This window comes from Dermacentor albipictus, chromosome 5, assembly GCF_038994185.2.
Source record: "Dermacentor albipictus isolate Rhodes 1998 colony chromosome 5, USDA_Dalb.pri_finalv2, whole genome shotgun sequence".
Lineage (NCBI taxonomy): Eukaryota > Metazoa > Arthropoda > Arachnida > Ixodida > Ixodidae > Dermacentor > Dermacentor albipictus.
Window position 1 is genome coordinate 59062437 of NC_091825.1, and position 16141 is coordinate 59078577.

A 16141-nucleotide genomic window follows, 5' to 3' on the forward strand; every position below is an offset into this window, starting at 1 on the left:
GCACAAAAGAAAGCTATGTCATCTGCATAATCAAGTACGCGGATCTCATTGGATAACAATTTGAACACATGAAAGGTATGATTCTTCAGAATTCGTGCGCAAAGCGGTTCTAAGTACAAAGCTGCACTCATAAACACATTTTTTTTGTTCGCCATTATCATGCGGCTTATTTGGAACGTCATTAAGCAGATTTACTCAAGCGTGTCCGTCGAATGAACATTCCGCCAGGGTTGAAAAATTTTTTATGCGAAGCATATTACGAGAGCTCAACCCAGCTCCTCAGGCGCGGCGGTGTCACCTTGAAACCACGTGACACCGTGACGTCACGACAGAGGAGAAGTGGCTTTTGCTCAACTCTTGCAAGATGGGCTGGGTGGGAATCGAACCAGGGTCTCCGGAGTGTGAGACGGAGACGCTACCACTGAGCCACGAGTACTTTTTTTTTTCCATAGCAGGTACCATGCACGGAAGCGTTCTTTGTTCACAGCTTTTCTAACACACACACACACACATACACTGCGAATTGCACATCTATATGAGTATTCATCTTTGCTGCAGGCGCTTCTGCCACACCTGCCATCGCTTGCTAAACTCATCTTCGCCGCCCAGCAGCGAACTTGTATATGCAAAAGCATCACAAAAGTGCGTCCACGCAGGTTTTGCGTTTTCTAGTGCTAGGACGTAATCAGTTCGGGATCTCCAAATTGCATACAAACCTAGCAATAACAGGGTTTCAGCACTGTTATTTTTGTCATCTTCCAGTGTCAGATATTTAACGTTATCCCAATTTGGGTATATCTGCACGTCAAACACAATTCGTATGTTGTGCCAAAATAGTACTGCATTTGTACAAAACAAAAATACGTGCTGCAACGATTCTGGATAGGGACAGAGAGGGCAGTCCGTTGACCACGGCACGAAGAAACCCTTGTTACGTAGCCATGTTTTTACAGGTAGAACTTCGACATGTAACCTAACAAAGAAATCCTTAATCGCTGTTTTTACAGGATATTTTGGCAGAAGCTTGAAAACGTCAGACTCCAGCTGGCTCCCAACTCGAGACCGATATAGGGGTGGTGGGAATAGCATATCTATAGTGTTCCAGTACAGACTCTTCCGTTTCACATTTTTTAGATACTCTTGAGAAAAACGCTGCTCGAAGAAGCGAGCTGCCTGCTCCACCTCCCTGTAGAATTTTAGAGTGCGGGCTCGTGGGACTCCTTGGGCACCTTCGATCCACTCGCTTAAGTACCCCCCTCCTAATTGTTTGAAAGAATGACGTATAATATGATGAGTTTGGTTTTTGAAAAAAGGTACCTGTGAACTTTGAGTTTTATCTCTACGTTTACCAGCCCTAGGCCTCCTTTTGCCTTACTTAAGAATAAGTTACTGCGCCTCATGCGCTCAAACCGCGACTCCCAAATATATGTTGCGCAAAATCTCTGCACTCGATTCACCTGAGCCGGCAAACAGGGCATCACCTGCGCTGAGTACCATATAGCTGGAAAGAACACAGTGTTACACACAAAAGCTCTGTTCATAAGCGGGACCGTTCTCCCATGCCACTGTTGCACTTTTGCCGCGAGGGTACCACTTCGAATTGTATTTTGTCCATTCTGTAGGTTGGCAGTATTAAAACACACACCGAGGTAGCTGATGATTTCAGACGTCCACTTCACCTCTAGGAAGGTGGTTGGTTTTAAGTCCCAGGCACCTAGCCATGCACCCGCGCACTTTTCTCGATTCACTTTAGCACCAGAAACTTTACAAAAGTCCATGACATGCTGCACACCTTGGCGGATTTCCTCTCTGGAGGCACCCACAAGCGTAAGGTCGTCGGCGTAGGCGAGGACTTTCAGAGAAGTATCTGCGAAACTGAAGCCTGTTATGTTGCTGTCGTTCAGAATTGTTCGGCACAAGGGTTCTAAGTACAGAGCAAAAAGAACTGGTGACATGGGGCATCCTTGCCTAACGGATCTGTTGAGCTGTATGGTGGGAGTTGTTTGTCCGTTGATTACCAGTCGCGTCGTCACTTGTCTGTAGCAGACACCAATATATTTTAGGAGTCGGTCCCCAATGTTGCAGGCCTTAAGCAAGTTGAAGAGAAAGTCATGTGTTACTCTATCGAAAGCCTTGCTCAGATCCACTTGCAAAACCGCTGCCCTGGATCCACCAACGGAGGTAGCTTCGCACAGTATCCTCATAGCGTGCAGGTTATCACTGATGCGACGGCCTTTGATGCCATAAGATTGATGGTTGCCTATAACTGCTCCGAGGGCAAAGTCCAGCCGTCTAGCTATAATTTTAGCAAGTATTTTGTAATCAGTCGTTAAAAGACTAATGGGGCGGAAATCGCTCACTGTCGGCACTTGCCTTGAATGCTTCTTTGGCAGTAAGACAGTAAGACCTCGTCGCATAGATGGAGGCAGTAATCCTCGTTTCAAAATGTCATCATACACATCTCGTAATATTGGGACTAATTCCGGTGAAAATTTCTTGTAAAAGGCAATGCTGAGTCCATCTACTCCTGGCGATTTTCTTGGTTTTAGCTGCTGTATGGCCCATTCTATTTCGCTTTCTGATATACACTCATCTGTTAGCTGTTTTGTCTCGTCATCTATGCAGTTTAACGTTGAGGCATACTTTTGCAAGAGTTCACGGTCGCATGTGTAACTTCCGTATTCGAAGAGGCCTTTGTATGCTTGAGTGAAGGCAGTCTCGATGTCATTTTGTGATTTGAGAATACTGTCCCCGCTCTGTATTGCTTCTATTCTGTTTTTCATGCCGCGCTGTCTTTCTTTTGTCTTGAAAATCTTGAGCGGTTCCTCATCTCTCTGCTGTGATTCCGTCCTAGACCTGATCATAGCGCCTTTATATTCTTTCTCCAAGATTGACAGCAGCTGGCCTTTGCACTCTTTGATATCCTCTGTGAGGGTACCCGGGTGACAGTTTTCGGCTTCGATTAGATTTTTGAGAGTTCGTAGCAAGCTCAGCTTTTCGCTCTTCTTCAGTGCTGATTTTTCCTGTCCTTTTGCAAGTAGAAACATCTTACATTCTTCCTTTATCTCTTCCCACAATATCGTATCTACCTGTCCTCCTTTCGTTTTTTCCTTGATTAGATTCTTAATGCTGCCGAATATTTCTTTGTCACCCAGCAGACTCTCATTCAGCTTCCACAACTGCCACTCTGTGCCTCTTTCTTGTTATTTTCTTTTCTTCAAATACAGCTGTGACAAATGCATGATCTGAGAATGCAACAGGTTGCACTTTATAACGCACGTTGTACGATGAGAGGTCACTAGACACGTAAAACCGATCAAGCCTTGAATGACAGTCCCCTTGCCAATGTGTAAAACCATCATTATCTCCTGGCGCAATCTCGGTAACATCTTGCAAGTCATAGTCTCTCAAAAGCTTCCTGAGCTCTGCTAGGCTGGTATCTGGCGATCGCTTTTTCGAACAGTCTGAAGCACGTAAAACACAATTAAAGTCTCCGGCAAATATGGTACGGCATGGTGAGTCAAGATACTGCCTCAGGCCTGAAAAGAATTCTTTTCGTAGCGGTGCGTCATTCGGAGCATGAATGGAAACAAGCTTGTATGGTTCATTCCGGTATATCAAATCCACACTACATACACGGCCGTTTCGGTCCTTGTCCCACTCGGGGTACACTAGTACCGCTGAGTGTTTCTTCACCAAAACTGCCGTCCCTCCGCTGTAACCACAAGCAGGCGAAAAATAAAACGAGTAATGGTTACGAACAAAGTGGTCCATCTCTTCCAACTGCACACTCGATGAAAGTTTTGTCTCCTGAATAAACGCAATGTCAAGATTTTCTTGCAGTAGAAGATTGAGAAACCACTGCTTCCTCCTGCGTGCGACCAAGCTCACGCAGTTAAAGGTTGCTAGCTTTAAGTAAGCCATAGTGATAAAACTGCCGATACTCCGGCCAATGATGCATACCTTTGAGGCGTGGTCTTTCCGGCTCACAAGGAGCGCTTGTGACGTTTTTCCACGGGCGGTATCCGAGAAGCCGTGGTAACACGGTTCCTCTTCATGGCCGCTTTCGATTTTACTTTTTGCACCATGCTTCTCATCTCTGTAATGCTCCCTGATGTGCCTTCATCCTCGTCCGAACCAAACTCAGGCATCCTTGTGGCCCTATTGCTTGCGTCCTCCGGCTCAGACTCCAGGGAATGGTACACCTCTGGCGTCTCCGCTTCCATTGGAAGGTACGGGGCTTCAGACGCCGCTGGCGTCTTGGGACATTCCGCTCCTAAGTCCGCAATCCCTGCTTCTGTCGCAGATATTGCGTCGTCAGACGCCACGGGCGTCTCGAGGCGTTCTAGTTCTGCTGGGTAGCTCACTTTAGACGCCGTCGGCGCCTCCACAGGCACTGAAGGGCACGGAACTTGAAGCACTACACTGCACTTTTCTTCGGGCTCCCCCGAGATTTTATCCGTTGTTACAGCGACAACAGGTGATACAGGCTTCATTGGAGAGTCGGCCTCAGCTTCTTTTTTCGTGGTTGGTGTTGCAGGCTCAGGCACCCACGAGGAAAGATTGATGTTACGAGGCTGTAAAGATTCTACAGCTTCATCCTCGTCCATGAGCGCATCTGTGTCGTCGTTCTCGCCGTCTTCCCGTGTCATGGCAGCGTAAGTTTTCCTGCAGTCGTCAGCTTCGTGACCAAATTTGCGGCATGCAGAACACCGCGGGATACGACAATCCTTTCTTATATGGCCCGATTTTTTACATCGCAGACACAGGGGTGGTCGTCCAGGCACAATTACAAGAGTGTTGCTGCCCTGAATACGAATCTGATGCGGAAGCGATTCGACAGTAAATCCGTGTTTCAGTCTCAAAGTCACCGACCTAGATGAGGTTTGCGCTTCCTTGAATTTTCCAGTCATCTACGTTTCTCTACTCATTTCTTCAATTTTCCCGTATGGTTCCAACGCTTTTCGCACGGCGTCGTCACTGATATGGTAAGGAAGCCAGTGAAGTTTGACTCTCACCTGACTGTCGTTGGGGTCGATGACAAGGCATCTTTTACCCTTGATGCGCAGTTCCTTTGCATCTACGAGCACTTGTTTTGCGGCCATGGAATATGTCGTTAGCGCCCAGACGTGATTCATCTGGTAGACACCGATCGATGCTACATCCTTGACTACTTGTAGGCGCTCAATTTCTGCTTCGAAATCGTTGATTCGGTAGGGCCTGGCAGACACATCGCAATGAAGAAATACAGTGTTCAGGGAAGCGTTTCCAGTTGGCAGTTGGGGCAGAATAACCTTGTAATCCTCATCAGATACAGTAGAACCACGGCCTGAAGCCGCTGACACCGCTCGGAGAGAGCACAAGATCCCAGCGTCCGACGCGCACGAAAGCCGACGACACTGAGCCACGAGTACGATGCTTCAAAGCGGTAGGGGTCGGCCGCTATGGGGCCCGAGTGAGCGGACGCGTTTATTATCGGCTCCGCCAATTTCTGGTTCCTGTGCCCAGCTAAGTCCTTTCTAGGACCCACCAAGGCCCTCAACGGATCCTGGAAGGTTCACGGACCCCAAACGCTACCATCTTTTGGATGTGTCCAATGACCTCGGTGAGCTACCTGATGAAAATGTCTCTGGCAGCCACGCCGCTGCGCTAAGCCTCGCCTCGTCGAGGCGAGCCTCGCCGGTGCGCCGCGTTCCTCACTCCCCAACAGCCATGGAGGAGCCCGTGGATGGAGAGACCTCGAACCCGTCGGACTGCCGCCCTGGTGAGTGGAAAACTGTGCTCCATGCATACCGTAATCGGACCACGGATTCGAATTCGCCCCCAAAACACCCGGTATCGGCCACCGTTCAACCTAAACCAAGCGCCAGCAACGCCGGCGCGCCACCGGACGCTGCATCTGGGAACAAACGAAGCGCGTTCAAGGAGACGCCACAGCTCCTACGCATGACGCGCGTCGTCGTCCATAGAAGCAAGCAACTCGCCGCACTGCCGGCGGGTACCATCAGAGTAGTCTTTCGCCCGCGAGGCGGCCTCTCCCTGGAGAAGATCCCGGCTCCCAGTATCCTGCAGGCACTTCACTCGACCCTCAGCTGCTCAGTGATAGGCGAGTTGCACATAAGGATCCATCCAACTAACAACACCTTTACAGTGGCGACGGTAGCGGAGGCAACAGCTCTCGCTTTGGTCAAAATCCAGCAAATTACCTTAGATGGACTACAATACCCGGTAGCCGCGTACATCGCGGCCCCTCCAGCGGCAGTCAAGGGCGTCATTTCCCGGGCCTACTGGAACGAGACACCAGAACAAATCCTAACTGACTTACAATACAGAAACCCGGACGCTAACATTATAGCGGCCCGACGCATGGGTAAAACAACGTCCATCTTAATAACTTTTGCCTCAGGTCCCGTGCCTCACACAATTAAATATATGTGTGTGGTACACCGCTGCACCAAATACCAGGGAAGCCCGGATGCCTGCACAAACTGCAGGAAGCCTGGACACAGGTACGACGTGTGCCCTCTCCCGAAGGCTGGACTGTGCCCGCGGTGTGGCGAGAAGCACACCCCTCAAGAGACCCCATGCACGCCAAGCTGCATTCTTTGTGGTGGTTCCCACCTTACCGGTACCGGCTCGTGCAAAGCCAGGACCCCTCCACCTCGTAGACAGACCGCGTCGAAACCCAAGCAACCAGTGCCCACGCCAAAGGACTTTCCACCGCTAGTGTCTCATCAAGATCGCCAGCGAGCCTGGACCAAGCCCACCAGTACACCCCAAACCTCACAGCGGGAGGAAGAGATAGCTCTCCTGCGGGAAGAGGTAAGGCATCTTAGGGCAGCCATTAATTCCATCCCTCCTACCGTTTCTCCACCCACTCCTTCACCAACACCCCAAACCTCCTCACCTACACCCCAACCCTCCACACCCCCTCCACAAAAGAAACGTAGATCAGAAGACATTCCAGACATGGATTCTAAATTACAAAACTTTGCCCAACAGCTCGAAGCCAGTATTCTGGCTCAGACTCAAAATTACATTGAAGCCGCCATCACTAAGCTTACAGAAACTATTATCAGTCAAGTAACCTCTACTATTCTACAACAAATTCCACAAATAATTGCTGGAATGCCTTCACATATCCCAGCTAGCAACCCCACAGCTGCTCCCATCCTCCGCCCCCCCACCCTTCAGCATGGCCCAGTTGACGGGCAATAATCTCCAATTAAGCATCCTACAATGGAACTGCAGGGGGTTTCGTCGCAAACGAGACCCCCTGCAGCTGCTCCTCTCTGCTTCCTCCACACCCCCTGATATAGTAGCACTTCAGGATGCTGGCACAAATTTATCGCTGCCAGGATACGCTCTGGTACCCTCCGACACCACTCCAAACCCCAGGGTTACGACGTATCTCCAACATTTCGTACCATACACTTGTCATGTACTAACCTCGCCGGTAGCTCACACATTCATAGAATTAATCCCCTCCACTCACAGATCTCAACCCCTCTTCATCCTCAACTGTTACCTCCTCCCGAGGCAACCGGTCTCAGATTTAATCTCTCTAATTAAAGCCGCCTCCAACGCTGCAAAAAAGGACCCCCTCATTATATTAGGGGATTTCAACTGCGCACATGTAGACTGGGGGTACACACGCACTAACAAGAGAGGAGCGGAATTGCACAACACCCTTCAGATGCACGGCCTGTCCATATATAATGATCTGAGCACACCTACAAGAATCGGCAATAGTGTCACTGCCGACACAAGCCCAGATCTTACTTTTGGTCGCAACCTTCCCACACCAGTGTGGACAAACTCAAATGAGGCCCTGGGCAGTGATCATTATATCATAACTATACAGCTTGATTTCGCCATAAAAGCTAAAGCCTACCGTGTCAGGATTACCAGCTGGGATAATCTTCGGAAGCACAGAGAGGCCAAAACATTAGAATCCCCCTTTAACCTCCACACATGGATGACAGAGCTGAAACAGGATGTCCAGGCATTCACGCAAACATTAGATGCCACCCCCGAGACTCCCGTTGCAGACAGTCGCTTAGCGCACCTACTACAAGCTCAAAGCATTATCCTCACACGCTGGAAAACCCAGAAGCAAAATCGGAAACTTAAGCTAAAATTAGCGCAACTACAGAAACAAATAGAAGAACACAGTGCCGCACTCAGTAAATCTAACTGGCACCAATTATGTGACGGATTACGAGGTAATCTCTCCTCCACCAGGGCCTGGCATCTTTTGCGACATATGATAGACCCCACTCAAACTAAAAAGCAAACTCGGCTCACACTAAAAAGACTTACCCATAAACATCGCCAAAATCATCAAGCACTGTTACGCCAACTCCAATCAACTTATACCACTGTGGGCCAAGCTGTATCATATCCCGACTATGTAGGCCCCGATCAACCCTCCCTCGACGCCCCCATTATGGAGGTTGAAGTCAGAGCAGCCCTTATCAAGCTCCGAAACTCAACCCCTGGGGAGGACCAAATCACAAATGTCATGCTCAGAAATTTAGATGACCGTTCAATTTCCCTTCTCACCGACTACTTCAATGAGTGCTGGGAAATGGGGGTGCTACCTGCTGAATGGAAGCACGGGAAAATAATATTCATTCCTAAACCAAACAAGCCCATTAACGCCCAAAACCTCCGTCCCATTTCGCTGACTTCGTGCTTGGGCAAACTGTTTGAGCATGTCATCCTCACCCGTCTCACGCAACACATGGAATCCCATGGACTATATCCCCATACTATGGTAGGATTTCGATCCCACCTCTCGGCACAGGACGCCCTACTGCAGATTTCACACGCTATCCTCAATGACATGTTACATCACACCAGAGCAATCCTGGCAGTCGACCTCACCAAAGCATTCGACAAAGTTACACACAGCGCCATCCTGCAGGGCATCCAAGAGCTGCAGTTGGGGCCTAAGACCTACAACTATATCCGGGCCTTCTTAAACGGTCGCACAGCCTCACTGCATATAGATGATATACAGACCCCCCACTTCACGCTTGGTAACATTGGTACCCCGCAAGGGGCGGTGTTATCTCCCTTCCTCTTCAACCTCACCCTCATCCCCCTGGCCAAGGCTCTCAGCCGCATCCCGCACTTAGGACACACACTTTACGCGGATGATATAACGGTCTGGACCACATACGGCTCGGATGGCGACATAGAATCGACCCTTCAGGAAGCCGCTACAACTATCGCTACTCACGCGGCAAACATTGGGCTTGAATGCTCCCCCACAAAGTCAGCACTCCTCATAATCCGCCCGCGGCGCGTCCCTACCTCCCCCATCACTATCTACCTGCATGACACTCCCATACCGCAAACACCTACCCTCCGCATTCTTGGCCTGCATTTACAGGACACGGGGAAAAACAACCTTACCCTGAAAGCACTAAAACAGTCCACTTACTCAGTCATCCATCTTCTTAGAAGGGTTTCACATTCACGAGCCGGTCTAGACGAAGCAGATAATCTGAAGGTGCTGCATGCCTTTGTGCTTAGCCGCATTCTTTACGCCACTCCTTACCTGAACCTCTCCTGTTCGGATAAAGACAAGATCAATGCTCTTATCCGCATGGCTACCAAAGCAGCGCTAAACTTACCAAAGAGCACTAGCACGGACAGACTCTTAAAATTAGGAATGCACAAGACTATACAAGAACTTATAGATGCACATCGCTACACACAGTACCTTCGTCTGGCTGGCACGGAAACTGGACGATATATACTGGATTCTCTGGGAATTCGCATACCGGCACACACGACAGACTTCATCTCTCTCCCTCGAGCCATACACTCCGCGCTTATCCTGAAACCCCTTCCTAAGAATGTCCACCCTGAATACCATCAATCCCGCCGAGTCGCGCGGGCCAAAGCTCTCCATAAAGAATATGGCACTTTAGAGGATGTGCGCTGGGTGGACGCCGCGTGTGGTACAGACCGTTCAGTAGCTGTGGCTTATCATCCAGAAGCCCCCCCATTTACCCATTTGATAGACCCACCTTGTACCCCGGAAGAAGCAGAAGAAGCAGCTATAGCAATAGCCATTGCCCAAACCAATGCGGCTTATATACTAAGCGATTCCAAAACAGCCATTCTTAACTTCGCCCGCGGACGCGTCCATCCCCCCGCGTGGCAGATATTGAGAATGTGCACCCTAAATCCCGATAGGTGTATTGAGCTCGTGTGGGTTCCGGCTCACTCTGGCAATCCCGGAAATGAGGCCGCCGATAACATAGCCCGAGGACTTATTTGCCGGGCAAATGGCGACCCCAGCCGGGATTTCTCGAGGGAGCGGGCACACACGTTCTCAGAAGTAACTCAACAAGCACGCCTTGCCCGTCGACTCTATCCCCCTCCCCACCCCCGCCTATCCCACTCCCAACAAATCCTCTGGAGGCGACTCCAGACGCGAACTCTTCCTACCCCTCAGCTTCTATCCCACTTCCGCCATGTTTCCCCAGAGTGCACTCTCTGCGGAGAATCGCACGCCACCCTTGACCACATCCTCTTCGGCTGCCCTGCCGATCCTCCCCCGCAGGGACAGCCCGCCATCGGTACATGGGAGGAATGGGAGGCCCTCCTTGCGTCGCAGGACCCGGACGCGCAACTTCGCTGTGTGAACCGGGGTGCCAGTGCCATGGCCCTACGTGGCCTGGACACATGCGCGTAATGTGAGGGCTGTGCGGTGGCCCTGAGACCTTGTACGGTCCAAACTCACTTGCTTAATAAAGTTTTCCATCCATCCATCCATCAAAGCGGTACAAAAGCGCCTCTAGTGAATGTGGTGTTGCCTTAGAAACGAGCTGTTTCTAAGGCTCAGGCGTCCGTCGCTTGCTCAGGCACACATTTCGTTGCCGCGCCGAACGCTGCGTTGCTCGACGCTCACCGCGTCCAATTCGGGGCGCCCAAGGCGAAGCAGAGTGACGCATGAGTTGTTTCTTCGTCCAGCCGAACCAAATATAGCCAAGCAACAGCAGTTCACCAAGCTAAACAGTGGTTCAACAACTGAAATAAAGGCTAGTATGCTTCGCATCCTGGGCTTAACCTTACCTAAGCCACAGCCATTTTTTTTTCTTTGGGCTACATTCGGCAACCCTTCCTGTACAAACCTGGTTAAAAAATGGGGCTGTCTGGTGCCATGGTCGATAAACTGTCCCTTGTGTCCACACGCTGAAATAATTGATCACTGTTTTGTAGATTGTGGGGAAGCCGTGTTCTTCAGGGACATTCTCCAAAGAACACTTATAAAGCATTTAGATGTTACACCATAACCAGTTCGTTTCCTGCCTTTTAAAGGTCCCTTTGACCCACTATATGATATGCTCATATTGTTTGGCCTACATAGCCTTTGGCGCAGTAGAATGTGTGACAGGCACACGGAACCACCGCGAAGCACTCGGTCGTTTTTTCAGGAATTTGTTGCCTTCATTCGTAGGGCGTAGGCCGCACAAGAAACATTGCCGGATTGCATGCCTTTATTGGACGCTTGCTCGTGCTGTTCTGACTTCTGAATGTGTTTTCGGTCCCCTTAAATTCTTGCAGCGCTTTTCCTTATTTTGAGAAGATTCTGCTCCCATGTACGAAAAAGAAAGAGTCACCGTGGCATCAGGGAAGCGGGCTCGTCTCGCACCCTAGAGGCACGGGTTCGATTCCCACCCCCACAAAAATTTACCTAATGTTCTGTTCAAAGACACCAATTGACTTTGTTTACAGAAACATCCCTGAGATATCGGACGTCAATCCGATAATTTTTTAAGTGTATTTAATCTTAGCGCCGTCGGCTATTTTTGGTACCATAATTCGGTCACGCCGCCGACTACGACGGATTTTGACGTAATGCGGCATGTAATGCTTTCCCGTTAAGAATAGGACGTGTTGATCTCACTGACATTACATGCCATTTTTGAAAAGGGGGACTTCATAGACTCACTCGACCTCAAGGGCCTTAGTCAGAAAGTATTAGTGATCACAAAAAAACACAGTCTGCGTGTTTACGAGCCAGAACCACGATATCATCATAAGGAACATTATAGTGGGCAGTCCGCATTATTATTGGCCATCTAGGGTTATTTAACAGGCATGGTACACAAAGGAATTACGCGTTTAGCCCGTATCTAAATGTGGTCGCCACGGCCGCGATTTCATCCAGCGTCGGCTTAGCAGCGCAACGACAAGGCGACTACGCCAATACGGCCGGTGTGAACAATTTTCTGGTAAAATGAATCGACGCATTACGGACAAAGTGACACCAGCGGGAGGCCATACGCTGAAAATTCGTTCGCAGCTCTCGCGCATGCATCGATTACCGACGCCGTCAGCATCCTTTTTCGCAAGGGCGAGTTTTTGCAGACTACCTATCTCATCAAGATACAAAAAACGTGTGTTAATTGTGAGCTAAAGTCGTAAAGCTAAAACGAGCAAAGCGCAGTCTCTTATCCAGCGTCTTGAGAGCTTTCGTCTTGCGGGAAAGTAGTGTCAGAATGCAGGAAGCGTTCCAACAACAGCACCAACAAATTTGGTCCCACCGCCTCACGTGTAACTCAGTTCTAAGACAGCCGCACCCAGCAGCCACAGTCGCGAAAGTGTGGACGCGTTCGCAAAGAAAGCTTCGCTTTAATATGACGCTTAGTCTTAGCGGCCTTTGCATGTGGTGCGTTTCCTTGGTCGTGTCGTAGTGACGTGTGTAGCAATTTGGCAATTTGCGACGGACAAGACTTCGTTCTTGCTAAGCTTATGATAAGCGAAAGTTCTCCATATAACGCATAAATATTTGGGATATCCACTGATTTGTTACAAGCATATTTTAAATGTTCAAAGCGTCCGTCCGACTAAATTTCTCTGCCAGGTAAATGTTTCTTCGTATAACTACCATAAACAACTAAAACAAACCATAAGACCTTCAAATGACATGGTTGCGTCATCATCACGCTCATATGTTTATTATACTTCATATACAGTGGCAGTTTTGCCAGCCTGCTGAAGCACAAATTTTTTTATGAGAAACTGTGCAGCCATTACTTATGAAAGATACATAAAATTTACGGCATATTTTTCATCTATGCGAAATAACATACAGTATTACATTAATTGCCAAATTTCAATCAAATGTCACGTATACATCAGTGTCAATAAAATAAAGTCCATGCACTGCTGCAGAACACTAAACCTTACGCTTAAGTACAAAGTACATATTTGTCCGAAAAACTGACTTAGGAAAGCCTAAACTTTCTTATTACATAATTACGAGCAATGAAACAGCTGCTCTAAACAACAGGACGAGGAGAGGGACACAGACACCAGCGCTGTCCCTCTCCTCGTCCTGTTGTCTAGCCCTGTTCTACTGCTGGTAATCATGAACCAACCAGCCCAAATGCGTACGTTTCCGATTACATAAAATAAATAGATAACCTTTCTGTAGAATACGTGAAACTGCGGGCTGCTCATCTGAATAACTATGCTGCGCAAGAATCGCAGAAAAGTTTATCTGCACAGGTATTTCTGTACTATGCTGCACAAGAATCGCAGGAAAGTTAGTCTGCGTAGGTATCGTAGTAACTATGCTGCACAACCATGGCAGGAAAGTTTATCGGCATATTATAGCAGTAACTATGCTGCACAAGAATCGTAGGAAAGTTTATCTGCATAAATATCGTAGTAAGTATGCTGCAAAAGAATAACAGGAAAGTTTACCTGCGTAGTTATCGTAGCAGGACAAACAGCTGCGTTACTCACTTGGCCAAAGTGTATGACGTTTTTCGTGGAAGTCCCCGCAGGAATGTGACACAGGTAGACAGTAGTCCTTGTCTGAAAGAATCGGTAAAAGTAAAACAACACCGACGTGGTGAAGCAGTCCCCAAACATCAATATTAGCAGCGAAGCCCGTAACAAGAACTTAGCCAATGTGAAAATAACAAAAGTATGCCATAAAATACGAAAACTACCTGCTCGTAGAGACATAATAAATAACCTAATCTATGCGTTAAGAAAATAACCTAATCTATGCGTTAAGAAATCTCGTACATCACGCACATCGTCTCAATAATTATTTACTAAAGAAGAAGCTGCGTCTGCTTTTTTTTTACCTATGTATACCATTTCTTTACCCTGCGACTACAGATGTCTCTAAGCCGATGGCATGACTAAGTCATGCACGGACGCATCAGCGGAAGTTGATTGCATGCTTGGCATTGTGAATTCATTAGCACTTTCTGGAAGAGCTATACGCTCCGCGGTGAACAAAACAAACTTGGGGCCGTCCTGTGCAGGGAAACATTAATCGCGACTTGAAGTACACCAGCGAGTCATTCTGGTATACTGTGCTGAGAGCGTGAACCGAAGCATCATGGCGGAACTGCCATGGTGTTTCACACGTATTTTCTCTTATCTACCGCCGTTATACGACTAATTTATGATACTGATTTGCTGGCAAGGCTGTGCCATCAGGCGTATAATTATAAGAAAGTCGTTCGGCGTCTTGTTCACCTGAGGATGCAGTCCCGAGGCTGGTGACCCCTTTCGTTTACAGCACTGGACATACCATTTTTTTTTGTTGAATTCGGTGCAGACGTTCAAAAGGCATCCTTGAGGGTTTACTCCTTGCATCGGGCAGAACGCGCTGAAGTGATCGATACCAACACTGTTAAGCCGCTTGTACACATTACAATAAATTAGAACCGCGATAAGTTAGTCTGCTATAGTAAATGGTGACTAAAAATTAGAAACGCTCCTGTAGCTGAAATGTCTTCTATTTTTGTTGTCTTTTGGAAGATAAGCAGTTTCTTGGATGTCAGCGAAACTATACGTAAATAACGAAAACAGTAAAAATGCCAGAAAGCTCGGAATCCTATTGCATCGCCAACAAAAGCTCAGATGGATTTGAGTTGTCTTTTTCATGATGGTGATGCCGTTGTGGTCGTTACATCATCGTCATTCCAGCTTTGACATCCAACTCTCGTCATGCCGTTGTTGTCGGGCCATCGTCGTGATACAGTCGTCATGTATTTGTTTCACCCCCGCTGTGATGGCGTCGTGGCTGTTCCATTGTCATCCCTCCAGCTTCGTCATCTCACTCTTGTCATGCCACCGTTCTGACGCCATGGTCGGCATACAGGCTTTGGATAAAATCTTCGTCACACGATTGTCGCCACACATTCTTCGTCATGACATTGTCCTCATACCGCTGTCATGCTATCGTCATCACGGTGTCCTCACCTTGCAGTTGTCTCCATGCATTCAATGATATGTTTATTAATCCTGTCGCGGTCGTCCGTCGTCATTCAAAGTCATTGTCTATATATATACCATCGCCGTCTCACCACCATCGTTATACAGCATTCGACGTTCCATTGACTTCAATCATTTTTCGTCATCCTATCGTAATGAAGCTGTCGCCACTCAATCGGTAAGTATGCCGCCGCTGTCACGCATTCATCGTCATTACGTTGTCGCACCACCGTAATCCCGCCATCGTCATCATACAAGATTCGTGATACCGTTGTCATCGTGTCATTTCGGTCCTACACTGATCATCATCCAAATTATTCTCGCACCGTTGTTATGCCATCGTAGTCATAAAGTCGTTGTATATTCGTTGTCATCGCGTATCGAACATGATACGCCAACGACCGATGAGGGCTGATAAGGGTTTATACTGGTCGGAATAAATTCCATAACATTCATAATGACACCGGGAAGCGTGGAGATGAGCAAGTGGCACAACGTTTATACATACTTAGACAACTATCAGGTGAGTTTCTGCGTGATATTTTTTTGCGACTCCGGCTTGTCCATTTATTCTTTCAATTACCCTGCGTTTGTTTGTCAACTTTCCTCACCTTTTCCTCCATTCCGTGTACACCCTTTTGAGGTACAGATATTCGTGCATTTTCTCCAACCAGTTATTACATCGGAGATATACATATATGACTAGGATCCTGGGATTTCTTCGCCTCCGCAGCCTAAAACTCAACCGATCACCGCGTGCGCCGCAGGGTTTCTTGTAGCACAATCAGATGGCGCTCGCCTCTGCCTATCGCGCGTTGAATGGGAAGGGATGACGAGCGAGAAGAAAGTTGACATCAACAAGGGACTGAGGCAG

At 48.3% G+C, this 16141-nt stretch overlaps 2 protein-coding genes across 2 annotated transcripts in view; one reads left to right on the forward strand and one right to left on the reverse strand.

Annotated features, from left to right (window-relative positions):
- LOC135911212 (lysosomal acid lipase/cholesteryl ester hydrolase-like) overlaps window positions 1-16141 on the reverse strand; it is a 62583-nt gene that overhangs the window by 9534 nt on the left and 36908 nt on the right. Inside the window, exon 7 of the mRNA XM_070539388.1 lies at window positions 13777-13848. Coding sequence (XP_070395489.1) covers window positions 13777-13848 — 72 coding nt within the window. The remainder of the gene's footprint in view (window positions 1-13776; window positions 13849-16141) is intronic.
- On the forward strand, window positions 5456-10784 carry LOC139059881 (uncharacterized). Its single transcript, XM_070538402.1, has 2 exons — window positions 5456-6822; window positions 10583-10784. The coding sequence occupies exons 1-2, from the start codon at window positions 5713-5715 to the stop codon at window positions 10712-10714; spliced, it is 1242 nt and encodes a 413-aa protein (XP_070394503.1). The 5' UTR covers window positions 5456-5712; the 3' UTR covers window positions 10715-10784.